This window comes from Malus domestica, chromosome 17 (assembly GCF_042453785.1).
Source record: "Malus domestica chromosome 17, GDT2T_hap1".
Taxonomy (NCBI): Eukaryota; Viridiplantae; Streptophyta; class Magnoliopsida; order Rosales; family Rosaceae; genus Malus; species Malus domestica.
The window spans coordinates 10,183,146-10,209,679 of NC_091677.1; the positions used below are offsets into that span (position 1 = coordinate 10,183,146).

A 26,534-nucleotide genomic window follows, 5' to 3' on the forward strand; every position below is an offset into this window, starting at 1 on the left:
CATAGCCGAACTTAATCATTACAGCAATACATGATAGAAAAATAGACAGAAACTGCATCTAAGTAGGACGGCTTAGCAACATCAAGATTGTGAGGAAATTAGAAATGTCGCATCTGCATATGAAGTGATTGTGAATGCAGAACACCTCATTTCATACAGAAATTATTAGAAATGTGTTGATAGCATGTCGATATGTTTTGTATCCATGTTTCTTAATTTTGTTTACAAATGTTCGAGTAACCTTATTAATGTTAATGATTACAATTTGATGCCTTCCGCACCACCTAACTTGATAGAGATTTTGAGTCTTATGAACAAAGGCGACTAAGATTCACTGATGTTAGTAGCTGCAGAAATCGCAGCATATTCGTCAATCACTAGCATATGCCTAACATGCTCGAGAAGACTCGTAAGTTGGCTATGAGCCTATGAACATAATTAAATCTTTGGAGATTAATGAGACTGTCAATAGGGTATCAGCAAGCCCGTGAAAGGCCTGAGCACACTCATCGCTGCTGATTTGAGCATAACCAATGAACTTTCTAGCCGCCAACGGAGCAGAAAATATTTTTCAGGGAGTTGAAAGTAGTTCTTCAGTACTAGTACGCGAAGGGATTGCCTGCATAAAATCCCCCAAATGCTCAAACTCCTTACAGGAACAGCGAATATGCTCATCATCCGGTATCCAAATGACAAGACACTCTCCATCCATCTCTTGTAGTGTAGCACAAGATAGGATCCATTCGCCAAATCTGTTGTTGCGTATTGCACAGACAGTACAATTTCGTGTTGTAAAGACATTGAAAGCATAAGGTTAAGAATATTCCGTGCATGTTCTTCAAGAGGCATGCCGGTTGCATCCCTTCTCTGGTCTGATTCTCAAAGTTGGCAGCAATACTAGCCTTCAAGATCCCAAAACAGAACTTAATGATGCAGTTATTGGAACCCGAAGAACATACATGCACAGAAAGATTGAATAAACCTTACCTGCTCAAAGAACACTTGCAGACACGTCTGTCCATTCAAAAGATTGAATAAACCTTACCTCGATGGCATTGTGTTTTGAGACTACAACATGAATCTGCCGGCCTAGCTCAGGAAGTGAGAGCAATGAAACACAAGCTTTACTCTATTAAGTTCCAGTCCAGATTGCATCATGTCCAAGAAATATTGTATAGTTCCAGTGTCGGAATATAATGCAAGAAGAGCATTTGACTGTAACGTTCATATCAAGTCCCAATTTAAGTGCTTCACAATGTATCTGCTTTCCGAGCATGATCCACACCTAGGCGACACAAATTTCAAAATTTAAACTTATCAAATGGTAAAAAATAAGGTGGTAAGCAGAAATACACCCCACCACTAGTATTTTATGTACTCACTTTTTGATTTAGCCCAATTAAAAAATGTCACGTGTTCCTTGTATTTTAAAGCACAAGAAAAATTAGTGACATGTCCATTATTTTAAAACAATAAAACATGTGCTAAAATTAAAAGGTGAGCACTCACTAGTGAGTACCTAAGTATTATCCCTTCTTATTATTATATCGCCACAATGTGTTATTGGATCTAACGAGTCACAATGATGGTATTTCCAGGGTTTTCATATATGATACATTGATGCACAGTAAAAATCACAATAAAGTGACTGATTGTTTAGATTTTTCGTGAGCTTCTTCATCCATATGTAGATGCCGGAAACTAAAGGGTTCCGGTTGAAGAAATGAACATTGTGGTGGAGAAGTTCTTGTCTTGGTGCAAGTATGTCAACAAGGGGTTCAACTTTCAGGCCACAACATAAAACTTGGTTGAATTTGAAGTATGTAGACCATATTTGCATAGTCCAATTTCATCAAGCGCACAATAATCTCTGTTTTACAAAAGGGTTAGCATATAAACTTTAAATTAACTTAAGTTCCAAGCATCAAACTGCCTTCACCTAACCTATTCATTATTCAAACATCCCAAACTACCCCTCCAAATCTGGGAAGTCTTCCGCTGAACTTGAACCGTATTTGCTTAAAAAATCTTGGTATCGACCTTGAAGCAAACTTTATTACTCATTCTAAAATCTCTAGTTAATATTGCAGCTTACCGAGCTTGCCAGTGAAAAAATTAGTATCCTCCAGCCTCTGAACAATTGTTGGTCCGCCGCTGACTGCTACAGGCTTTTATTTATGGACATGCCACTCCGGTTTAAGCGTCAGGAAACTGCAGGGGGAGTGTTGCCTCTCTGTGTGTAATATACACAGACCAGAAGGTTCATCTGCCAATCTGGTGAACCAGCGGAAGTATTATAAAGTATGCTCTCTCTGCTTCTCTCTGATACCGTACAGTGCCGTTCATGATCTTCACCATGTTTTGCCTCATTTGTAGGCCTAGCCCTTCTTTTGAGACGCGATGGCTGCTGTGAAACATATCTTGAATTAGGTCGTCTGGAATTCCCCATGCTGAGTGAGTGATACTGCAATTTTAACCACACAACTGAAGTTAGCATTCTTAATTTAGGCTGTAAGATGGCAAGTTCCATAACTGTTTGAGTAATATGAAATGGATTACTGAAACTCAAGAAGAACAATGTGCATTTTCATGCCTATACGTTCCTTCTTTGGAGTCACTCTGAACACAATGGGCGATCCTTCGGATGCAGGGGTGAAAAGGAGTGCGTTCGTCAAGAAATCGGACAGGACTTGTTGTAGCCTCAAATTGTCTCCGTACAAGAGCATGGATGACACCTCGGCTGGTGAATCATGGATGATCTTCACTTGCTGCTCCTGACTCAAAATCATAACTTGATTTATGACAACCTCCACAGTTTCCCCGAGGTTAAACTCACTAGAATTTGTTTCCATGTAGCTGCAAGTAGGATTGAAATTAGTGCAAATGACAAGGGATTATGGTTCCTCATGAATCAGGATCAATACTGAAAACAAGTTATGAAGTTTCTTTTATTGCCATTCCAAAACACAAATATGTGCGCTACAATCTAATCTGATATTGAAAGAACAAAACTGATAGGGTGCACAATTTCGCAAAACAGTCTTCGATTTGAAGAAGGAAAAAAACAACATACCATTCCTCAATACCTTCGATATCAGTGTCATCAACAACCTAGCAAACGGGTGTATTTGTCCATAGACTCCATAACCAATTTTTCTCTGGTAAGATCTTGGCTTACAAAACAAACCCCAACTACATCTTCCTTGATGTCTCGGCTACAACATGAATCAACCACCAAGATTACAAAACTGTTATTTTCTTGCTGACCAAATGTTTTCAGTTTGATTTCAATATTTTTCTTCTCTACACCTGCCATTTTACAATCACATCAGTGAAATTGCGGAATAAGGAGAAGGAACCCAAGAAATGTATAAGGGAATAAGTATATAAGGTAAACGAAAAGCACACAACTAAATTATTAGAACTTCATACACATTGGTTATGAGAAAAAAGGATAACCAGATTACTGGTTACAAAGGGTATTCATGTAAAGAGCGGTGTGGGTCAGGAAGCAACCCACACACCAAACACAATCAAAGCTTGGGCAATAAGGGAATCATTCGCTTCGACTTTTGTGAAAATTAATTTAGCCAGAAGCTTGAAGGAATATAAAAGGCAGACATCCCAGAAAAAAAGTGCTCTTAGCAATTAGAAAACCAAACCGCAATTCATACAACCATTCACCGTTATCCATCTGACAACATGTTTATTTATCACCAAAGACAGTACAAATGTCCAAAGACTCTTCTTTCTTTTTTTTTTTTTTTTTTTTTTTTGAAAGGGCCCAAAGACTCTCCCAGACCCTGCGTAAAGCGGAAGCCTTGTGCACTGGGTACGACCTTTTTAAATTCACCTCTCCCAGACCCTGCGTAAAGCGGGAGCCTTGTGCACTGGGTACGACCTTGAAAGGGCCCAAAGACTATTCTGATTCTGAGCATGTCTGAATCACCTATTCTGGTCTACTTATCATCTAGACAAACATAATCGCAAAACAGTCAAGTGTCAATTTTTTCTTTAGAACCTAAATTTTCCTAGAATGGAGTGACATGGATGATGGATTTAACATTCTAGAGTCAAAGGATGAATAGTAGCATTACCTTGCAATGCGAATGTGAGCATGTCCTTCACCACTCAATAGAATCATCTCCAACAATATCAACTAATGGCATACCAATAGCTTGCTCAACAGCTAATCCTGTTAGTTCAGCTGCTTTCGTATTCCACCCATTTATAGTACCAGAGGCATCAACAGCAAAAATGGGAACTACAGCTGTCTCAATAAGTCGAACCATTTCATTTGTGACAATGCGCAGTTCATCGACTCTCTGTATCCTATCATCAACTGATGGAGCCTTCACAATCACTTTGGAATCATCCACAGGCTTGTCTGATAATGATCCTCTCAGTATCAGTTGTAAAGAATGGATGACATCCATTTCAATATCTTCCCAAGGTACGGTTCACCACTTAAACCACCTCCAGAAAAGCCTTGAGTGATGACCTTGGATGCATTTTTCTTCCATCATCCTTGTCATCAGGATCATGTGTTAACCCACCCCATTTGATTTCCTTTGTGGTGTGGGACCGAAACCAAAACAGAAACTTTGAGGTAATCTTAATGGCAGCCATTCCACAAACTTCATCGCCAAGAGCTGAAGCACCTAGATAACTAGCTTCCATAAGGCTATCAGTAGTTAAGCCTGTGCCCCCACTATGGTACTTGAGAAGTCATTCAGCAATATGCTCAATTTGTGCCTCTGTTGGGGTAACCCCAAGTAACCATAATTTCTTCCTGTAACATAATGCAGCTCCATCACACTTAACATGATCCATCACTTATTGCGTAACAATCCCTACAGGGGAATCCCTCATGAGCCTGTCACAAAGCAGAGTCTATTTGTAGTATATGTTTCTCCCTCGACTGACCAGCCAGCTCCACTTCTTTGCTGATCTGTACACCAAAAACTAGTATCAAAAACTCACAGGCATATCTCAAAGGGAATGGAACAAATCTAGGGTTTGTGTGATGGCAAACCACTAAGCCCCATAATTTTCTTCCCTTCCGCTGATCACTGTCCATCTCATCAACATCGTCGTTGATTGTAACAGATATCACAAGAGATGAAATGGAACCCATACTTTCCATATAGTGTGCATGACAACCATGAGGAGCTCTCAATGTTGATCCTTCCACAAAGACTCAATGGTTGAGCTAATTTCTTGTCCTGGATTACTTTACTGGAGCGGCTAAACAATCACATATCATCCTAACCTTATTCCTCATAAATAAGAATTGGGAAGCCTTTGGTATATCAGTCGCTGGGAAATGTAAACCCAGATAAGGTTCCAGGTCAGGTCTATGGCACTCAGCGATAACTTCCCCGTGTTCACCTTCATGAAATTTATACACCATTATGCGATAATAACCCGTCAAATCACCAACTTCCTTAACTATAACATCACAGAATAATGATATATCCCCGCTTGGCAAAGACTGCAATTTTGAGATGGCTTTGGCTGCAAGCTTATAAGATTTCAATGCTCCTGCAGCAGTCACTGGAACATCAGATGGACTTACTGGTTCCAAATCTATTACTAAGCCAACATCAAGTCGATGTAGAATTGCATAAAATGGCTTACTAGAGGTTCTAGAATGCACCAATATGGGATTGAGAAGATTCACTTCCCCAAAATGGGCTGCTTTCTGCAATGCAGCAGCACCTGAGGACCGAAAGAGTGTCTGCACATCCGCTCCAAAAGTCAAAGCTTGTTGCTGCTCAATGTTTGGAACAGCATGAGGGGCCAAGTCCAACATTTCCGGGGCATTTACACTGTAGGCAACAACAGTGAAGTTTTCTCATCAACAGCAATCAAGCAACCAAATGGTTGAATAAGGCTTCCTCGCTGCATATTTCGGAGATAAGCAGATACAGTGCTGGAGGGGACATTGTTAGTGGAAGATGAGATATTGCCGTCAACCGAAGCAGAGTAATCAAAACACCGTTCAGATACAGTGCTGCTTCTAGAACTATTCATTTTGTTCAAAGACACCGACGACATCTCTCCAACGTTCTTACCCTCCAAGTGTTCTTTATTCTTTCACCAAGTAGAGCTACGTTCAATTCTCCCCAGCCGCAAAAATCAAGTAAATCGAAACCACATAACCAAAATTCAACAACCATTGAAATAATAAAGTATGAGCTCCTAAAAACAATCAAGAAGTTATATAAAAACTGAAAATAAATCCAAAACCACAGCCAAATTCCCTACAATTGGTCATTGGAATCTTCCGGGCCCGAAAACCATCACGAAAGTGGAAAGGAGGGAAACCCACCACCATTTCAATGTCAAAAAAGCAATCCCTTTTCCAATTACCATAACTCCAAGAAAACTACACAGAAAAGAAGGTCATGTAATTCACAGTCCTCATGATCTCCAAATTGGGTTGCTAGTATACACTTTCACAAAACCTCCATACAAACTAAAAAACCAGAACCCAGATTACTTTTACTGCTTCAAATTGTACCAGCTTCTTCAGAGAGGTAAAAAGATTGTATATTTACACTCGCTAGTTGACATTCCTATCTCCTCCGACAAAGTTCAAATCCCTACACCAAGATAATTTAATACCACACAGTATTCAATAAATAAATTAGAAAACAAAATAACTTATAAAACCAAAACATTTATATGCATTATATATATATATATATATATATATATATATATATATATATATATGAAACAGTGGGAGAGGAGGGATGGGGTGTCACTGACCACCAAAATTTGCAGGCCGTGGATCAGGCAGCCACGTGAAAACCGACCAGGTTCTGCGGCTCCGGACTCCCATGAGAGAGAGGGGTTCGCAAAGAAATTAAATAAGCAAAGATTTCAGCTTTTTTTATTAATTTGTGAAGTTTTGTACTGTTCATCATCTTCTTCTGTTAGTTTTATGAGCTGCCTAAAAAACAAGAAAAGAAAATGAAGCAGCCATTGTTTTGCTAGTTACTCCTGGTGAGGTAATATAGGGAAAGGGATCATTTTCCGGATCCTTTCCACCAAATCCACTTAATCATCTAATTTAGATTTTTAAAATTTAATTCAACGGTTAAAATTATTATAACTTTTAAAAATATTTCTTATTTGTAACCGTTAGGTTAAATTTCAAGGTTTGAATTGATTGATTAAGTGAATTTAGTGAAAATGATACGAAGATGATACATTTCCGTAATATAGGTAACAGGTGGACTTTTTGACTGGGGAAAGCACAGTTTTGACATGGGTTTTGTGGGATTTGCATTTTGTGTTAATCATGTTACAATGCAAATTAGCAGTTGGTGACAGTTAGTGCGCAAAACAATCATGCATCTTTGACTTATGATGTGATAAATGCTAAGAAAAGTCTTTTAAAATGAGATTTTTTTATGGATATTTTGTCAGTTCATAGTTGAAAGAGTCACTTAAGCATTTCTCATTAGATGTTTGTTGCAAAGTTGAAAGCAGCATAAAGAGCATGAATGGGTTTTCCCCATAAGTGATGTATCTTCTGACATTAAGAAGAGAAGTATCACTATATTAGATTAATAGCTAGCTAGACTATATCAAGTTTTCTAGAAGATTAATATATGGCTGCTTGTTTTGAGAATTGAAAATTTTTATGAATCCTTTTTGGTTAAAGATAATGAAGCTAGTAATGTATGTGTATTTTTGCTTAATTGTTACATGAATTATATACAGTTGATACCATCATTGTATCACATTGTATTTACCAATACACTAATTGTAATCATCGCACTTTCATTTACTACAATTGTCACATTGTTAGTAGAGCTAAGAATTTGTTTTGAATATTGATCAAGTGAACTCCAACTAAGATAAAAAAAAAATTTTAAAAAGGAAAATTACAAATCCACATGCAGCAAAGCATGTGATTATGGGCACTAGTCCTTTCCTCCGGTAACCAAGTACAAATTTGCAAGGTTGAAAACGTACTAATGTCATGTGTCTATGCCCAAATGCATCGCAACTGCACAGGATTTTGACATGTGTCAACTAATGAGGGGGAAGAATCTTTCAAATCAAGTTTTTCTTTGGAAAATTGTAAGCGTCAAATATTAGGAATCGGACTATCTCCCGTTCATTTTCTATCCCCTCCAGTGTAATAGAGAGAAGACGAAGAGGAGAGAATCCGACTTCCAATTGTTATCATTGTTGTTTCTTTTATCAAATTTTATTTGTTTCCCACTCATGAAAGTGTAGTGGATAAATGCGAAGGAGACATTGTTTCTTGTCACGTGTGCTTATAGCACTAGTCAAACTCACGTGATGAGTGCCATAGAAACATTGGGACATATCTCCAGTGACACCCACGTGTTTCTCGTTGATTTGAGAATACACACCACCACACAATATCAACCACATTACCAAGCTGATTACATGTTTGAACCCATACTTCCTCTGCGAGATGCCTTAAAGTAATAAGCATAACAGAAAATGGAAGAAAAGAAATGAAAATTATGATTTATATTGAACAATATTTTGACTCCTGAAGAAACAAACGTAAACATCATCTGTAACATGATACAAAACATCTCACAGCTACTCATGCCATTGGCTATCACTTAACAAAAACGAAATCCAGATCTTACCGGTTACAACAGATGGCTAAATACCGACACTGAAGAAGCAATGTCTATCTATGAATGATACATCTGAGCAAAACTCAAGCACAACCGATGGTCTCTCTTGTCCCCCCAACCTCCCCAACCTTTGAATCCGGCTTTGTACCCTGGCTGATTCTCAAAGACCTGCACTTCCCAGTCCGAGTTGATGTTTGCAACCTTATCTATCTCCTCCAGGTTAAAGTTCACCATGCCGTTGTCAATACATGCTATTGCCTCCCCCTGTCCCTGGTGCAAACCACACTTGCCAAAGTGTACTGCACTAGTCCGAGGCCCTCGTAAAGTGAAAACAGGATTACCAAATGAGGGATAGACCGTTGCCCACATTGTTATATCCCAATTGTAATCATCAAAGAAACAAAATTCTGAAGTCTTTTTGTGAATTTTCCTCCAAACAGTCCGGTTAAATGTATATCCTACGTTTCCCATTCTCTCTGCAATCAAACTATCCCAACCTTCTCCTCTTGCATTCACATCACACGGTGCTAAATTGGCAGCATAGCAATGAGGGCATTTTTGAGGCTTCAATTCTGTGAGTATCTGCAAGTTACGATAAGCATTGGGATAAATATAATGGTCCTCCTCTATGAAAAGAATATGACCATTGTGATCCTTGGTCTCCTTCAATCCATCCCACACTGTGTTCATCATCCACCACCAATGATGCTTCAATGACACAATCTTCGGAGAACGGTGGTTTCCATACTGATCAGGAGTCCCCTTACAGTGTTTCGTTTTTGCATCATCCCTTTCCTTACAGTCTGTAGGCGAAACCCCTGGAAAGCTATTGGGAAAGACGTGGGGCGAGTAAGGTGCAAAAATTTGCTTCACTTGGCAAAATCTGACCCCTTCCACAACCTTGTTCATTTCTTCGAAGTATCCATCATGACTTACGATCAGTAAAGTTTCATTTATACCTACAACCCGAGACAGACTATCAACAGCTACTTTGAGATACTGCGGCCGGTTGTGCACATAAAGAACTATAGTTATGTGATCCTTGGCTAGACTTGGATAGAGATCTAAGTTCCTAGGGGGAAGCTGATTCCTCTTTTCCAACTTAAGTGAGAATTCAGTCTGCTTAGGGAGGCTAAGTATTTGTCTAACATGTGAACGATTACCAGTCCTTATCGATACCTCACCAAAATCATCCGAAGATGGCGTAACAAAATTTGAAATTGAATTAAATCTCAGGAGGAACATCAGCAGGAAAACCCCTAACAACGTAATAGAAACCAATGGCAAGAAACGGCGAAAAGCCGCTGCATCCTTTAGACGGTGTTTCTTGATAATAGCCATAGATTCAACAGCAGTTATGGGAACAAACACACTTCATATGACAGTTACAGCCACACCATTCATATTTTCATAGAATTCAGAAACCAGATATGCAGAAAAAGTGGAAAACCAAATACTTGCAGCTAGAAAACGGAGTCTTTAATTCTCTCAAACAAGCACAACCAAGTATTTAAACTTCAAAACAGCACCGACCCATTTGAGAACAGAGTGAACAATCAAAAGGGTAGGGATCAAAAACCTCCAAAACAGTCGGTGCGACGAGATCAAATCAGCCAAAACTTGATCTAATTGCATCCATGGGAGTGAAATCTGAGCTTCCAGTTGCTGCAACTTCGAGCCTCCTTTTGCTGCAACTCGAATTTGGCAGGACAAATCAAAGCCCGGAAAGCAAGAATCAAATCACAAAACCCACATCCGAAAACTGGAGAAAAAAAACAGGGTTTATGGTCAAAATCCAATCCTTGAGCAGCACAGATAGATTTCAAAGGTTGAAATGTCTTTCGGATCAACGGCTTTGATTTATCAGTTGACCAATGACTTGTAGATACATGAGTGGAGAGGACAGGGGACAGGAAAGAGAATTTCCAAATTCCAAAAGGAAGACCTTTGAATTTGAAAGTGGGAAATTTGTCTGTATATTTTTATGGGTAGCGAGGTGGCGGGTCACAATCAAAAGCCGGTAGCGAGGAACTGCCTTTGATTGCGAACTCCGCAACAACTTGGTAAATGACAGTTTTACTGTGTTTTATGGGACATATATCGCAATTGGGTTGTAGGCAAGGTATAAAATATCGATAATATCAGAAATATCGGTAGTCTAAAAATAGGGAAATATTGATGGAAATATCGGGATATTATCGATATCGATAAAAATAATATGGAAACCACGGAAATTGTAAGAAAAACTTGGAAATTTTTATTGAAACTCTTCAGGATGTTTATTTAGTCAATTATCTATTAGTTTATCACAAAAAATTGGAAGGAAATGTATTGTATGATGGATTTAATTGATTTAAGTTGATTATATAGCGAGCTGGCAAATATTGTGAGTGTAGAAAATATGTAGTAATTAATAAAAGAAGTTTAAACACACCATAATCATTTATACATAATGAATTAGTACAATATTTTATACTTTATACATTACATGATAAGATACATGAGTGATTTATTCTTATAATGGGTACAAACTTATTCTTATTTTATTTTTTATATATCTGAAATGTTTGAATTGAAAATTAATTAGGAGTTTAATAAGGATGTGATTATTAAAACTCTAAATCAATTACTAATTTTTGTTATGAAAGTTATGTAACTTACATGTAATTCATTAATGCTAGGGAATTTGATCAAAATATAAAAATCGATAAGATCTTAGTCAATGAACATTAGAAACTAGGGATCGGATACTAATTTTTCTTTATTTTTTAAAAATAATAATAATTTGGTTAATCACATTTTACATCATCTAGTTTCGAGAAAAAAGAAAAATGTTTGGTCAATTTTGAAAGCCATATCAAAATTTTGAGTGATATTTTTATCCAACGTGTTAATACAAAATCATATAGACATAGTACATGATTATGTTTTGGTAATCGAAGACACCACAATGAGATGAACGGTTCTACTTAGGTAATTATAGGTTTTTAATTAAATTGATGATGTAGTAAATATAAGATTGACGTAGAAACGTCACTTCCACAATTTAGACTAAATTGTATGATTGATTTTCCTTTCATGTTACTAATTTGAATAGAAGCCGAAGCTCTACAATGACGAGTTTTTGTTCATATGTGCTAGTTTGGTTTCCCTCGTTAGCCCACAAATAAATCAAATGCCTATCATATCATTATTCTGGCGAACAGTCAAATTAGCAAATAACCAAAAGATGTATATCAATATGATATTTTTCTAATGGTGCAATGTGAGAAAATTAGTACTCATCGTTAAACTCATTCCCCAACCTAAAATGTATAAATCGAAGTAGCCTTAAATTCTTTGGTGGGTAATTGAAAAACTAAATTGCAACTCGTATAAGTCCAAAAGATCATTACCCATAATAAAAACGCAATTTTGTTGGATAAAGCCGGTGGCTGTTGAATGGGAAAGCAAAGAATACAATACAATTGTGAAATTAGAGTTGTTGCTGTTGTCCCACATCGCCCAAGTCATAAAGAAGAAGCTGGTGGAGGGATTATAAAAAGGACCCGAAGCCCAAACAATAAAGCATCTTCGCGCTTGGACCAGAAGATCAATACCCTTATTGATCATATCGTTATATTATCGATATTATCGCGATATATTGACGATAATTAAGGGATAACTGTTAAAATATCGTTATCTAAAAAAAACGATAATATCGGCGATATTTTGCTGATATTATCGATATTTTGGTCCTTGGTTGTAGGTATGGTCTATTTAGGCCATGGCTGTCATCTTGGTAGAATTGGTAAAGTATTTTTCCCTTTGGGGTAGATAGTAAAAGGGTGATGCTATATTTACCATCTATTTTTACGATTATTTGTATCATTAATTTGGGGGCCACTTTATAGTTATACGGTTTAGTAGTTTTCTTCTTTACTTGTAAGTGAGAGGATTTATGTTCGATTTTCGTCAAAAACGAATTTGAACTACATTAGCAAGTCCATTGTGAGGCTGAGCCATCATCTCCCCTTTAGTGTAAATAATATCGTAGGTTAAAAATAACAAATTGGAAGGGTATGCCAAAATGCTAAAACGTATTGGTAATTAGCTTTTTGGTAGCAAAGAAATAATGGAAATCAAGTTACAACACTTGAAACACCAAATTTACTTTCATATATGTATTTATTGGACTTGAAAATTTCCAACTTTACCTTCATACATGCTTTTACATGATTGCAATTTATGATTATGTTTGGCAGAAAAACTTAAAAAGTTTACATGATTGCAATTTATTATTACGTTTGGCAGAAAAACTTATAAAGTGTTTCAAAGTTATAAAAGTATTTTTTGGATAAACACATGACATGTTAATAGATTATACTTGGCAGAAAAACTTAAAAAAACTTCGAGGTCATAGAAGTGTTTTCTAGATAAGCACATGACAGGTAACTCTTTAGAAAACAATTCCACTAGCTTTTTCATAATTTGTAATAAAGATTTTAATGTGTTTATAATAATATTAAAAAAAAAACTGTTAACAAAAGTGCTAATGAGCACTGATTCTAATAAAAATAGTCTCGAACGAGTCTTGTTAAGAAAAAAAAAATACCCCAAATTAAGAAATGAAACGGGTTACTTGAAGTTGAGACTTGAGTGTTGGGGTACGTTGGTCATACGTTGGTCATATATATGCATGGATGGAGCCAATGAAGGCTCACTCGGGCCAGATGCTCCCATTCAAGTAATTCATTTGTTTAGTTGCAAACTACAATTATATAATATACAACAACAACAACAACAACAAAGCCTTTTCCCACTAAGTGGGGTCGGCTATATGAATCCTAGAACGTCATTGCGCTCGGTTTTGTGTCATGTCCTCCGTTAGATCCAAGTACTCAAGTTTTTCTTAGGGTCTCTTCCAAAGTTTTCCTAGGTCTTCCTCTACCCCTTCGGCCCTGAACCTCTGTCCCGTAGTCACATTTTCGAACCGGAGCGTCAGTAGGCCTTCTTTGCACATGTCCAAACCACCGGAACCGATTTTCTCTCATATTTCCTTCAATTTTGGCTACTCCTACTTTACCTCGGATATCCTCATTCCCAATTTTATCCTTTATCATGTGCCCATACATCCCACGAAGCATCCTCATCTCCGCTACACCCATTTTGTGTACGTGTTGATGCTTCACCGCCCAACATTCTGTGCCATACAACATCGTTGGCCTTATTGCCGTCCTATAAAATTTTCCCTTGAGCTTCAGTGGCCTACGACGGTCACACAACACGCCGGATGCACTCTTACACTTCATCCATCCAGCTTGTATTCTATGGTTGAGATCTCCATCTAATTCTCCGTTCTCTTGCAAGATAGATCCTAGGTAGCGAAAACGGTCACTTTTTGTGATCTTCGCTAGATTGCTCCGGTCATTAGTGTGGATAAGTATATAAATGGATAGAGATAGGAAAGCAAACACAAGATGTACGTGGTTCACCCAGATTGGCTACGTCCACGGAATATAAGAGTTCTCATTAATTGTGAAGGGTTTACACAAGTACATAGGTTCAAGCTCTCCTTTAGTGAGTACAAGTGAATGATTTAGTACAAATGACATTAGGAAATATTGTGGGAGAATGATCTCGTAACCACGAAACTTCTAAGTACCGGAGTGTGGTATCGTCTTGACTTGCCTTATCTGTCTCATAGGTAGATGTGGCATCTTCTCTGGAAGTACTCTTCCTCCATCCAGGGGTGGTATCTGTAACTGGTGGAGATGCATAAGGTAATGTATCAATTTCACTTGAAGCTTACTTGTAGTTTCAGGCTTGGTCAAGCGCGATACAAACCATGTAGTAGGAGTCCCCCAAGTCGCCGGGCTAGGGGATCTGCTGAAAGAGGTGACAGACAAGGTAAGCAATCAGAGCTCCGGCTGATTGTTCACATTCTCCCTATCTTGCAGGCAGCATGAAGGATAAAGAGAAGAAAAATGAGAAGAGATGATATGGGATACTTTTGCTTTTGAAGAAGTAACTTTCCACAGGCTTATTCTTGAACCGGGCTGGAGGGTTTTCTGGTTTCCTCCAGAGTATAAGGCCGACTGAAGAATTTGAGGGTCAAAACAAGTCCATCAAATCTAGAGTACGTTCGACCCTGCTGATATGGGATACTTTTGCTTTTGACAGAGTAGTGGATGTATCAGCACGTGTGCTGTTACGCTTGTCTCCACATGCTTCCTTGTATCCTTCTCACTTGCCCTATCTGTTCCTCAGGCAGATGCGGTATCTTCCCTGGAAGCATAAGATGTTGAAGATGAGTACTCGAGAGCAATGCCAGGTAAGTAATCAGGTAAGGGGTTCCAGGCAGTCAGTTCCTGGCTGGAAGCTTGATTCCAAGTGCTGACTGATTGCTCTCTTTCTCCTTGTCTTGCAGGTAAGAACAAGGCCAAAGGAAAAGACAGGGAAAAAGCATGATATGGGATACTCTTGCTTTTAACCCTGATGATATGAGATATTCTTGCTCTAGTATAGCTTGTTTACAGAGGTATTATCGGGGGGAAAGAAAGCTGAATATTTCGAAAGGCTTCGTTGGGAGTGCCCTCTCAGATAAGAGAAAGGGTTGAGCATTTTTGCAGGTCTGCCTGTCCGTTAGGGATGGAGGTCGACATATATAGGAGTCTCCCTAACATCAAGTAATAATGCTATTCCTTTACCATGCTTGGTCATAACACGGTAGTGGGAGCTGCCAGCTTCACATGTTTTAACTCTGTCAGAGCACTTTGAAAAAGTGGTCTGTGGTATCTGGAAAGCTGATGTTGCGTGTGAAGATTACAGACAAGTTTTATCCAAGGAGATCCAGCTCTTGAAGTTGGGAAAGTGGTGCCTCTTCGGTTTTCGAACAAGCAATCCTGTCGGGGATCTGGCTCTCGAGATTCGGAGAACGATGCCTCTTCGATTTTTGAGAAAGCAATCCTGCTGGGGGTCTGGCTCTCGAGATTCGGAGAGCGGTGTCTCTTCTATTTTTGAGAAAGTAATCATGTTGGGAGTCTGGCTCTCGAGATTCGGAGGGCGGTGCCTCTTCGATTTTGGAGCAAGCAATCTTGTTGGGAGTGTTTTCTCGAATGTGAGTAAAGGTTGGGCATGTTTGCTAGTCTACCTTGCCACGAAGCACACAGGAACTTTCCAATTATCCAGCAGTGGTACTGTTCCTTTACCCTCTCTTCGATTTTTGAGAAAGTAATCATGTTGGGAGTCTGGCTCTCGAGATTCGGAGGGCAGTGCCTCTTCGATTTTGGAGCAAGCAATCTTGTTGGGAGTGTTTTCTCGAATGTGAGTAAAGGTTGGGCATGTTTGCTAGTCTACCTTGCCACGAAGCACAAAGGTTGACACACAGGGACTTTCCAATTATCCAGCAGTGGTACTGTTCATTTACCCTCTCTTCGATTTTTGAGAAAATAATCATGTTGGGAGTCTGGCTCTCGAGATTCGGAGGGCGGTGCCTCTTCGATTTTGGAGCAAGCAATCCTGTTGGGAGTGTTTTCTCGAATGTGAGTAAAGGTTGGCATGTTTGCTTGTCTACCTTGCCACGAAGCACAGAGGTTGACACACCGGGACTTTCCAATTATCCAGCAGTGGTACTGTTCCTTTACCCTTGTGGGTAATAATATGGTAGCTAGACCTTCAAAATTTATGTGTCTAAACTTTGTTAGTGTTGTTTCTTTGCAATTCTTTTACCCTTCTTGGTCAGAGCGATGTAGCGGGAGTTGCAAGCTTCACGTGTCTCAACTTTGTCAGAGAACTTTGGCAAAGTTATTTGTGGTACCCATGAGTTACTGTTGCGTATGAGAAGTGGGTGATTGAACAGTACGATTCATGTGCTTTCTACTTCGCCAGAAATCTTCGACAGAATGCCCATAATTTCCGCAAAGCTGAGTGTGCGTGTGACAGGTGCTGACAAGGCTGGAAAAGTAGGTGCCTCTTCGATTTCTGAGATCGGCCCTCGTGGTCTCTTAGCAGCCCAGCTTTTGAGAAAGCAAGCCTCTTTGATTTCTGAGATTGGCCTTCGTGGTCTTTGAGCAGCCCAGCTTTTGAGAAAGCAAACGCCTCTTCGATTTCTGAGATCGACCCTCGTGGTCTCTGAGCAGCCCAGCTTTTGAGAAAGCAAACGCCTCTTCGATTTCTGAGCAGGCGCCTCTTCGATTTCTGAAGCTTCGTCGAGTGCAGATTTTTATAGGGGCTGACATTAAGTTCCAAAGCACACTTGAATATCCACCAGTAGAAGCTCCATTCTTGCACTTCTAAGATCTTGATTTGTCCGACCTCTTCTCTCTTCAACACCTTTGAAAATGTCTGGCCCCTCCGACCGTCGTTTTGACTTGAACCTTGTTGAAGAGGCAGCCCCGCCTTCTCCAGACAACATATGGCGCCCATCATTCGTCTCCCCTACTGGTCATCTTACCGTTGGGGATTCCGTGATGAAGAATGATATGACCGCTGCGGTAGTGGCCAGGAACCTTCTCACTCCCAAAGATAACAGACTACTTTCCAAACGGTCTGATGAGTTGGCTGTTAAGGATTCTCTGGCTCTCAGTGTTCAGTGTGCAGGTTCTGTGTCTAATATGGCCCAACGCCTATTTGCTCGAACCCGCCAAGTTGAATCATTGGCGGCTGAAGTGATGAGTCTCAAACAGGAGATTAGAGGGCTTAAGCATGAGAATAAACAGTTGCACCGGCTCGCACATGACTATGCTACAAACATGAAGAGGAAGCTTGACCAGATGAAGGAATCTGATGGTCAGGTTTTACTTGATCATCAGAGATTTGTGGGTTTGTTCCAAAGGCATTTATTGCCTTCGTCTTCTGGGGCTGTACCGCGTAATGAAGCTCCAAATGATCAACCTCTGATGCCTCCTCCTTCTAGGGTTTTGTCCAGTACTGAGGCTCTGAATGATCCCCCTTCGATGCCTTCTCTTTCTGGGGCTCTACCGACTGCTGAGACTTCTCCTAAGCAACCTTTGTGAAGGCTCCCTCTTGTTTGTTTATTTTGCCTCAAGTATATGTACATATTTGTAACTTATCGGGGATATCAATAAATAAGCTTTCCTTCATTTCAACGTATTGTGTTAAATACACCAAAGCCTTCTTCGCTAAGTTCTTTGAATTTTCTTTTGTTGAAGCTTGTATGTTGAAGCTTTGTGAGTGGAGCATGTAGGTTGAGGTAGTGTTCCCTTAATTTCCCGAGTGAGGAAAACTTCTCGGTTGGAGACTTGGAAAATCCAAGTCACTGAGTGGGATCGGCTATATGAATCTTAGAACGCCATTGTTTTCTGTCCTGTGTCATGTCCTCCGTTAGATCCAAGTACTCTAAATCTTTTCTTAGGGTCTCTTCCAAAGTTTTCCTAGGTCTTCCTCTACCCCTTCGGCCCTGAACCTCTGTCCTATAGTCGCATCTTCTAATCGGAGTGTCAGTAGGCCTTCTTTGCACATGTCCAAACCACCGTAACCGATTTTCTCTCATCTTTCCTTCAATTTCGGCTACTCCTACTTTACCCCGGATATCCTCATTCCTAATCTTATCCTTTCTCGTGTGCCCACACATCCAACGAAGCATCCTCATCTCCGCTACACCCATTTTGTGTACGTGTTGATGCTTCACCGCCCAACATTCTGTGCCATACAACATCGCCGGCCTTATTGCCGTCCTATAAAATTTTCCCTTGAGCTTCAGTGGCATACGGCGGTCACACAACACGCCGGATGCACTCTTCCACTTCATCCATCCAGCTTGTATTCTATGGTTGAGATCTCCATCTAATTCTCCGTTCTTTTGCAAGATAGATCCTAGGTAACGAAAACGGTCGCTCTTTAGTATTTCTTGATCTCCGATCCTCACCCCTAACTCGTTTTGGCCTCCATTTGCACTGAACTTGCACTCCATATATTCTGTCTTTGATCGGCTTAGGCGAAGACCTTTAGATTCCAACACTTCTCTCCAAAGGTTAAGCTTTACATTTACCCCTTCCTGAGTTTCATCTATCAACACTATATCGTCTGCGAAAAGCATACACCAAGGAATATCATCTTGAATATGTCCTGTTAACTCATCCATTACCAACGCAAAAAGGTAAGGACTTAAGGATGAGCCTTGATGTAATCCTACAGTTATGGGAAAGCTTTCGGTTTGTCCTTCATGAGTTCTTACGACAGTCTTTGCTCCTTCATACATATCCTGTATAGCTTGGATATATGCTACTCGTACTCCTTTCTTCTCTAAAATCCTCCAAAGAATGTCTCTTGGGACCCTATCATACGCTTTTTCCAAATCTATAAAGACCATGTGTAAATCCTTTTTCCCATCTCTATATCTTTCCATCAATCTTCGTAAGAGATAGATTGCCTCCATGGTTGAGCGCTCTGGCATGAACCCGAATTGGTTGTCCGAAACCCGTGTCTCTTGCCTCAATCTATGCTCAATGACTCTCTCCCAAAGCTTCATTGTATGACTCATTAGCTTAATACCCCTATAGTTCATGCAATTTTGTACATCGCCCTTATTCTTGTAGATAGGCACCAAAGTGCTCATTCGCCACTCATTTGGCATCTTCTTCGTTTTCAAAATCCTATTGAAAAGGTCAGTGAGCCATGTTATACCTGTCTCTCCCAAAACTTTCCACACTTCGATTGGTATATCGTCTGGGCCTACTGCTTTTCTATGCTTCATCTTCTTCAAAGCTACAACCACTTCTTCCTTCCGGATTCTACGATAAAAAGAGTAGTTTCTACACTCTTCTGAGTTACTCAACTCCCCTAAAGAAGCATTCCTTTCATGTCCTTCATTGAAAAGATTATGAAAATAACCTTTCCATCTGTCTTTAACCGCGTTCTCTGTAGCAAGAACATTTCCATCCTCATCCTTGATGCACCTCACTTGGTTTAGGTCCCTTGTCTTCTTTTCCCTTGCTCTAGCTAGTTTATAGATATCCAACTCTCCTTCTTTGGTATCTAGTCGCTTATACATATCGTCATAAGCCGCTAACTTAGCTTCTCTCACAGCTTTCTTCGCCTCTTGCTTCGCTTTTCTATACCTTTCACCATTTTCATCGGTCCTATCCTTGTATAAGGTTTTACAACATTCCTTCTTAGCCTTCACCTTTGTTTGTACCTCCTCATTCCACCACCAAGATTCCTTTTGGTGTGGGGCAAAGCCCTTGGACTCTCCTAATACCTCTTTTGCTACTTTTCGGATACAACTAGCCATGGAATCCCACATTTGGTTAGCTTCCCCCTCTCTATCCCACACACACTGGGTGATTACTTTCTCTTTGAAAATGGCTTGTTTTTCTTCTTTTAGATTCCACCATCTAGTCCTTGGGCACTTCCAAGTCTTGTTCTTTTTTCTCACTCTTTTGATATGTACATCCATCACCAACAAGCGATGTTGATTAGCCACGCTCTCTCCTGGTATAACTTTGCAATCCTTACAAGTTATACGATCCCCTTTCCTCATTAGAAGAAAATCTATTTGTGTTTTTGACGACCCACTCTTGTAGGTGATCACATGTTCTTCTCTCTTCTTAAAGAATGTGTTGGCTAAGAAGAGATCATATGCCATTGCAAAATCCAAGATAGCTTCCCCATCCTCGTTTCTCTCCCCAAAACCATGGCCACCATGAAAACCTCCATAGTTGCCTGTCTCCCTGCCCACGTGTCCATTTAAATCTCCTCCTATAAATAACTTCTCCGTCTGAGCAATTCCTTGCACCAAGTCTCCAAGGTCTTCCCAAAATTTATCCTTCGAACTCGTATCCAACCCTACTTGAGGTGCGTACGCACTAATCACATTGATAAGTTCTTGTCCTATTACAATCTTGATTGCCATGATTCTATCTCCTACCCTCTTGACATCTACAACATCTTGTGTCAAGGTCTTGTCCACGATGATGCCAACACCGTTTCTCGTTCTATTTGTGCCCGAATACCATAGTTTAAACCCTGAGTTTTCTAGATCTTTTGCCTTACGACCAACCCACTTAGTTTCTTGTAGGCACATAATATTTATCCTTCTCCTCACCATAACTTCTACTACTTCCATAGATTTTCCCGTCAAGGTTCCTATATTCCACGTTCCTAAACGCATTTTGCTCTCTTGAACTCTACCCTTCTATCCTAGCTTCTTCACCCTTCCCCGTCTAATAGGATCAAAGTACTTCTTTTGTGTGTCCCGTGTAAAGTTTATAGGAGCATATGCTCCCAAACAACTTTGAGTGGAGTCGTTCGAAAAGAAGTTTCTATAGCCCCCTTGCTCATTTAACACTGCATCCGGGTGCCGATGGAGATACAGCGACCCTTGCTCACTTATCACTGTGCTCGGGCCACACAGCGCGCCACTTACGGGTGACGCCCTAACTTTAGCACGATTTCGTTCTGGATTCATTTTCATAAGGATTCGACATGATAATGGAGTGCCGGCTGTCGACTACCTGACGCCCTCCCCCTCCTCCTTTATCCAGGCTTGGGACCGGCAATGTAAGATAAACTTACACGACGGAGTTTACAATTATATAATATACACGAGTTATTTTTGAAGAAAATATATGCATCTAATATCCAACATACATTCATTATACTTATACTCCTTATCAAATATTATATGAGCAATAGTACTCTTGTTCTGTCATTCAAACCGAAAAAACCCCTCTTCCTTCTATCATGTACTTATATTTTTCTCATCACTTTGCCACTTTCCACTACTATATTGAAATTTTTGTAATATTGGAATTGTGATACATCATCATTTGAAACCATCCTTGCGTATAAACCATAATATAATAAGATTTTCTTAGTTGTTTTCGGTTGCCCCCATTAGAAGAAATTTCTAACTCCGCCCCTGTATATATGGAGAGGGGTTGGATAAGGTTAGTACCAACCAATGACTGACTATCTGTCTCCACCGTGACCACACCACACTCCATATCCAAAACCACTCACATATATTTGTGGTGCAGCTGAAGAGATGGCCAACACAGAGCTCATTCTTCCCACAAATATGGCAGCCAAGTTGGCCTTCTTTTCTCCCACCACATTTCTAGCCCCCTCCACCCCGTCGCCGCCACTATATCCTCCTTCTTTCACTTCCATTTCACACAAGAGGAGGCCACACAGTTTCAAGATTCATGCAGAATTAGGTAAGTAAATATTCTCTCTTTTTTCCCCATTTATTTTACTTATATTTAAATGTAAATTTTCCAACTTCATTAGGTTTTGAAATTTTTCTCAATGGTGTTAGGTGGTGGAGATGGAGAAGTCAATAAGGGATCAGGGAAGAAAAAGTTCATAACCAGAGAACAAGAACCAGAGCAGTAAGTTCTCCCACGCTTTCATCAGTTACCAAATTTATCAATGGTAATTTTTCTTCATAAAACATGTTAAGAATTATCACACTGTAATTAAACATAAATATAGAAAAAGGGTTGTAGCTCAGTTGGTTAAGATTATTCACCCTTGCAACAGAGGTTTGAAGTTTTGAATCTCCCATCTCCCAATATCGCTTGTAGAAGAAAAAACTAAGAAGAATTTAATATATGCAATATTGCAGGTATTGGCAAACAGCAGGAGAAAGGGAAGGTGAAAATCCCATGATGACCCCCCTTCCATACATCATCATATTTGGCATGTCAACACCTTTTGTAATCTTGGCCATTGGTTTTGCTAATGGTTGGATTAAGGTACCAGTTCGATGATGATCGACCGCGATTAATTGCAGCTTGAGGAGCAGCAATCAACAGCACATGAGTTTTTCAACCATTTGAGTTGTTCTCAAATGTTTTGCTTGCATAGTCTTTTTTTTCACCAATATGTTTGGTATATGTTATGAGTTTTTCATATATATTAATCACGGTTGAGTACTTTTGGTTCTGTTCTTGGCTTGTAAATGGGAAATGCACTTGCAGTTATTGGTAAATATATATTTGGTAGCGAAGCGTGGCCGAGTTGAAGGAAGAAACTAAACATCGAGTTTCGATTACGCATATATTGTTAAAGGTAGCACATCATATACAAAATGAACACGTTCATTACATTTTGGCAAACCATCCAAATGGTTTTTTTTTTTACCTACATTAACTATTTCTCAACCCCAGTAAGTGACAGCAATCTTCTAAACAATATTACTTCTATGAAATATTTTCTACTCACAAAATAAAGATACAAAATCACTGATTTGCTATTCTCCGTGGCTTGTATAATACCGTTGTGACAAACTTATTACGAAACCTATGTGTAGAGCTGAGTGCAAAAAACTCGCCGCCAATTTGGTTCTGGATGTGCAAATGGTTCAATTGTGAAGGATGAGGCATTGGTGGCTGGTCGCCGTTGTTGGAGGATGATGGCTTGTTTAGAAATGCTACGTGTAGTTGTGGGGGTACTTCCAGCGGAGGTTTACTGAAATCATCTTCGCTTAAGAGTCTGTTGTCGTAGCTTGAAGGTGGGGATGGAGGAGGTTCGAACATTGCCAGATGCTGAGGCAATTCTGAAACACATTCCTGCATAATCCATGTGAGGAGTGAAATCAATTTATATACTATAATGATGAAGCATGTAAAGTGATACTTCTAGAGTGTGCAAAAGATAGAGAAAAAAAGAACAAGAAGCACACTCTCCTACATGAAGCAGCTCAAGATTACACCGAAGAAACGTTATCAGCAAGGCGAATTGATAATGGACTGACAAGTACTATTGGATATGCCACATGTAATCGGAAAATTATGTACATATTATCATTAGGAGATTTCGGTAATATTTGGGGTTCAAATACAGGCTAGGATCATAAGGGGTTCGGTGTGTATTCATAAGCTCTTCCTGCAATGCAAGTAAAAGTAAGTAGAAATCCCAATAATGTGATACAGAAGATTCAGTTCGCTTGCTTGTAGCGTTGAGGTTCTTACCATTAAAATGCTGAAAATCGGTGTAGGTAATTTTGCGTTAGATGTTCTGTGCAAGAGAGAGTGAATGGAGGTGAACTGAATGGCTCAAACGAGTGCAATGTTTTATAGTTTACAGTGTAGTTGTCACTGGTACGAAATTGTAAAATGATAAAAAAGCTGTTTATTTGCTCCCAACACGGCTGATCTTCACTCAAATAAACTAAGACTTCATCCTAAAAACTTGATTTATAACCAAAGTGAAAGGTAAACCTGAACAGATAACGAAAAAAAGGATGGGGAGCAAAAGGACTAGTACAAGGAAGATAACATTTTAATCATTTATGGACTAGAAACAGATCACATTATGAGTCATAATAATACCTGTAAATCCAAGATGTTATACGCACTCCCCGAATTATCATAGACCCATGGACATTCTGGATCACACATCAAACACCCGTCAACAATGAAATGGTACTGGTAGAGACCTGGTGGAAGCAACTTTATGGTAAGGAAATCATTGTCTCTACTCTGCAAGAGCTCCCTGATATAAGGAGATGAAAGTTATTCATATCAAAGCCTGATGCCAAAAATGATGCTCACAACAGAAGCAAAGTTGGAAATTTTTAGATAAGGAATGCTATATAATTTAGTACCTACTCTCCCAATTGTCCCATGATCCTGTGATAGCAACTTGGCTTCCACCGTGATTCCATGAGATCTTCGTCCACATCAATTTCTCATCATGTACATTACGATTAACTACTGTATGTTGCGGTGATGCCTCAGCAGGTCTTGGTAAGGGTTCCCCAGGATACTGAAAATGCAGATAAAATTTAGAGAGCTCCATCCCTGTGTGCTTTATAGGCATGCAGGGGGGAATTTGATTGCCTTTTGTACATCACAGTAAATAGTAAATACTAGAGAAAAGACAAGTATCTGAAATGGAACAAATTCACCTGCAATTAGTTTTCTATTTAGAAAAAAACTAGAAAGTATAACCTTAGCAGAAGGAGACAGTTTCTTGAACCAACAGATACAACAGGTGAATAAATTTCAAATTATTCTAATTACACTGTTAAGTGTCAATAAATTATTGACCTTCAGTTCATTGCTTCAACTTGAAAGATCTATCATATGATTGTTAAAAGATCAAACAGTAAAAGATAAATGATTTCCGCACTTCCTTTTTCTCTGCACTCCACCTTGCAGTTTTTCTAGCCTTTGGATTGAATATATCCTGCGACTCCAGAGACACAAAAAAAGGGACGAGTGTCGAAGGAGACAACGAAAGTGTGAAAATCACATACATGATGCCACATTCTTTCCATAAACTAATAATACAAATTGCACTCAACTAAAGCAAACAATTTTCACCCCCTTACAGTAATATTGTCAATTTACAAATGCCAATCCAAACATCCAACCAAGAGATAGAGATTCCCATTTGAGAATACTGTTCTTCAGACATTTTCTGATGCCAAAAAAGCAAAAGCAAACACACATGAAATTTTTGAAAAACTGAAAAAAAAAAAAAGAAACAAAAAGAAAAAAAAAAAGAGCTTACTCGGGAAGTGAAGAAAAGAGATGGGCTCCGAGACATGGGTTCTTCTACATATCCATCACAGTACTCTCCAAAGTTGTTAACTCCAGGAGGACCTTCTCCATCATCTCTACTCCCACTGGGATTCCCCATTACTGAAAACAAAGGAACCCAGTTTAGTTTTCATCTGACTCAGACAAATTCAAAGGGATAAACAGAAGAAAAAATAATTATATTCTTTGATGGAGAATTGGAATAAGCAAAAAAAGAACAAGAACAAGAACAAACAAACCCACAAATAGAAAAGGCAAAAAGATGAAAAACCAAGTGACTGACTGACTGACTTACTTGTGTTTGGCGACTTACCCATTTCTTCTTCAAACAGGTTGCAACCACACAAGAAACCCAATTAGGAAGTGACTGAAACTCAATGAAAGTTTACATTTTTTATGAAGGTTTCCTTTTTTCTTTTATTTTTTCTTTTATTTTTTTAATGTCTAATGGAATGGACAGCACAAGTTGTTGTGTTCCCCTCTCTCTGTCTCTGTCTCTCTCTCTCTCTCACTAAAATCACTGGCTCTGAGTGTTGAAAAGGCAAACACCGGACAAGAAGCAGGAAATTTGATTCTCCAATGAGTTTGGAAGATCGTACGGTGGAGAACTAATTATGCTTTTCTGTTTTTAAAAACAGAAAACGTTGCCTTGTTGGGTTGTGTTGTGCCGTCTATACAACTTGATGCAGCTGGCAAGTCCAGCTTGCCACTACACTGCACTGTGTTAGCTGTTTGATTTTGATATTACAGTTTAGCATGAGCTTGGTACTACTGGATTAACACTCTTCCTTACAAATTACAATGCAACAGAATTGTTATTATCATTGCAAAAAAAGTTTAGAATATAAACAAAAATGTTATTAGTTACCAGACGAAAAGTCATCATGCACTACTATTAAAAGTAGTGGTGATCAACTATTTATAGACATTTATTATTGTTCTTTTACGAGACTTACACACTTCAACGATCATTTTTTTTTATACGCTTATTTTTGTTCTATTAGGAGAAAAACGTTTATTGTACACAATCTTATCTTTGTATTGCAAAAAAGATGTTTCTACAACTTGAACTTATGACTTTGTCACAAAAGAGCAATATTTCCATTGCCTCAAAATTCGCCCTTCCTATTAAGCCCTAGACTAACTAGAAATGAAACAGTTTTGCTGTGATTTCGAAACATTGTATGTGTCATCTTCTTTGAAAATTAAGATGGAGGAAAAGCATTCATCGAGAATTCATTCTTTTTCTTTTGCTTTGTATTTTAAAATGATAATATATGTGTAATTCCATATTCTTTCTCTTTATTCGTGTGGAATGACATTGACAACGTCCTGCCTGTTGTTGGAGCACATTTTAGTATCAAGCCAAACACAAATTAACCTTAATTAACAGAGTAAAGCC

The 26,534-nt window shown here is 39.1% G+C and overlaps 4 protein-coding genes and 1 pseudogene across 5 annotated transcripts; 1 reads left to right on the forward strand and 4 right to left on the reverse strand.

Moving 5' to 3' along the window:
• Positions 1 to 1,804: 1,804 nt before the first annotated feature.
• Positions 1,805 to 6,244, reverse strand: LOC103426277 (phytochrome C-like; annotated as a pseudogene).
• LOC139187598 (phytochrome C-like) lies at positions 2,204 to 2,852 on the reverse strand. Its single transcript, XM_070816337.1, has 3 exons — positions 2,560 to 2,852; positions 2,335 to 2,464; positions 2,204 to 2,233 (listed from the first exon to the last, which is right to left on the reverse strand). Exons 1-3 carry the CDS (start codon positions 2,850 to 2,852, stop codon positions 2,204 to 2,206), a joined length of 453 nt encoding a protein of 150 aa, XP_070672438.1.
• A 2,264-nt stretch (positions 6,245 to 8,508) lies between the features above and the next one.
• LOC103426276 (alpha-1,6-mannosyl-glycoprotein 2-beta-N-acetylglucosaminyltransferase-like) lies at positions 8,509 to 10,682 on the reverse strand. Its single transcript, XM_008364368.4, has one exon. The coding sequence runs from the start codon at positions 9,978 to 9,980 to the stop codon at positions 8,697 to 8,699; it is 1,284 nt and encodes a 427-aa protein (XP_008362590.3). The 5' UTR covers positions 9,981 to 10,682; the 3' UTR covers positions 8,509 to 8,696.
• A 10,833-nt stretch (positions 10,683 to 21,515) lies between these two features.
• Positions 21,516 to 22,519, forward strand: LOC103426274 (uncharacterized). Its single transcript, XM_008364365.4, has 3 exons — positions 21,516 to 21,799; positions 21,901 to 21,973; positions 22,210 to 22,519. Exons 1-3 carry the CDS (start codon positions 21,628 to 21,630, stop codon positions 22,352 to 22,354), a joined length of 390 nt encoding a protein of 129 aa, XP_008362587.2. The 5' UTR covers positions 21,516 to 21,627; the 3' UTR covers positions 22,355 to 22,519.
• Positions 22,520 to 22,604: 85 nt separating this feature from the next.
• On the reverse strand, positions 22,605 to 25,679 carry LOC103405044 (SNF1-related protein kinase regulatory subunit beta-2-like). 2 transcript variants are annotated; one of them, XM_029097626.2, is made up of 5 exons: positions 25,446 to 25,679; positions 25,104 to 25,234; positions 24,193 to 24,353; positions 23,918 to 24,080; positions 22,605 to 23,155 (listed from the first exon to the last, which is right to left on the reverse strand). In XM_029097626.2, exons 1-5 carry the CDS (start codon positions 25,447 to 25,449, stop codon positions 22,826 to 22,828), a joined length of 789 nt encoding a protein of 262 aa, XP_028953459.2. In that variant the 5' UTR covers positions 25,450 to 25,679; the 3' UTR covers positions 22,605 to 22,825. The 2 variants fall into 2 exon arrangements, with proteins under 2 accessions (XP_028953459.2, XP_008342234.3); XM_008344012.4 differs by having other exon boundaries at positions 25,428 to 25,653.
• Between the last annotated feature and the right edge of the window lie 855 nt (positions 25,680 to 26,534).

What these genes read in the sequence shown, in the direction of transcription:
- LOC139187598 (XM_070816337.1), bottom strand. Translation starts at nt 2,852, where the DNA reads ATGGAAACAAATTCTAGTGAGTTTAACCTCGGGGAAACTGTGGAGGTT. An exon ending in ATTGTTCTTCTTGAGTTTCA is followed by an intron (nt 2,465 to 2,559) that starts GTAATCCATTTC and finishes TTAAAATTGCAG; the next exon opens with TATCACTCACTCAGCATGGG. An exon ending in TGAAGATCATGAACGGCACT is followed by an intron (nt 2,234 to 2,334) that starts GTACGGTATCAG and finishes TATTACACACAG; the next exon opens with AGAGGCAACACTCCCCCTGC.
- LOC103426276 (XM_008364368.4), bottom strand. Translation starts at nt 9,980, where the DNA reads ATGGCTATTATCAAGAAACACCGTCTAAAGGATGCAGCGGCTTTTCGC.
- LOC103426274 (XM_008364365.4), top strand. Translation starts at nt 21,628, where the DNA reads ATGGCCAACACAGAGCTCATTCTTCCCACAAATATGGCAGCCAAGTTG. An exon ending in CAAGATTCATGCAGAATTAG is followed by an intron (nt 21,800 to 21,900) that starts GTAAGTAAATAT and finishes CAATGGTGTTAG; the next exon opens with GTGGTGGAGATGGAGAAGTC. An exon ending in AGAGAACAAGAACCAGAGCA is followed by an intron (nt 21,974 to 22,209) that starts GTAAGTTCTCCC and finishes GCAATATTGCAG; the next exon opens with GTATTGGCAAACAGCAGGAG.
- LOC103405044 (XM_008344012.4), bottom strand. Translation starts at nt 25,449, where the DNA reads ATGGGTAAGTCGCCAAACACAA. An exon ending in CTCTTTTCTTCACTTCCCGA is followed by an intron (nt 24,354 to 25,103) that starts GTAAGCTCTTTT and finishes CTGCATTTTCAG; the next exon opens with TATCCTGGGGAACCCTTACC. An exon ending in TGGGACAATTGGGAGAGTAG is followed by an intron (nt 24,081 to 24,192) that starts GTACTAAATTAT and finishes TCCTTATATCAG; the next exon opens with GGAGCTCTTGCAGAGTAGAG.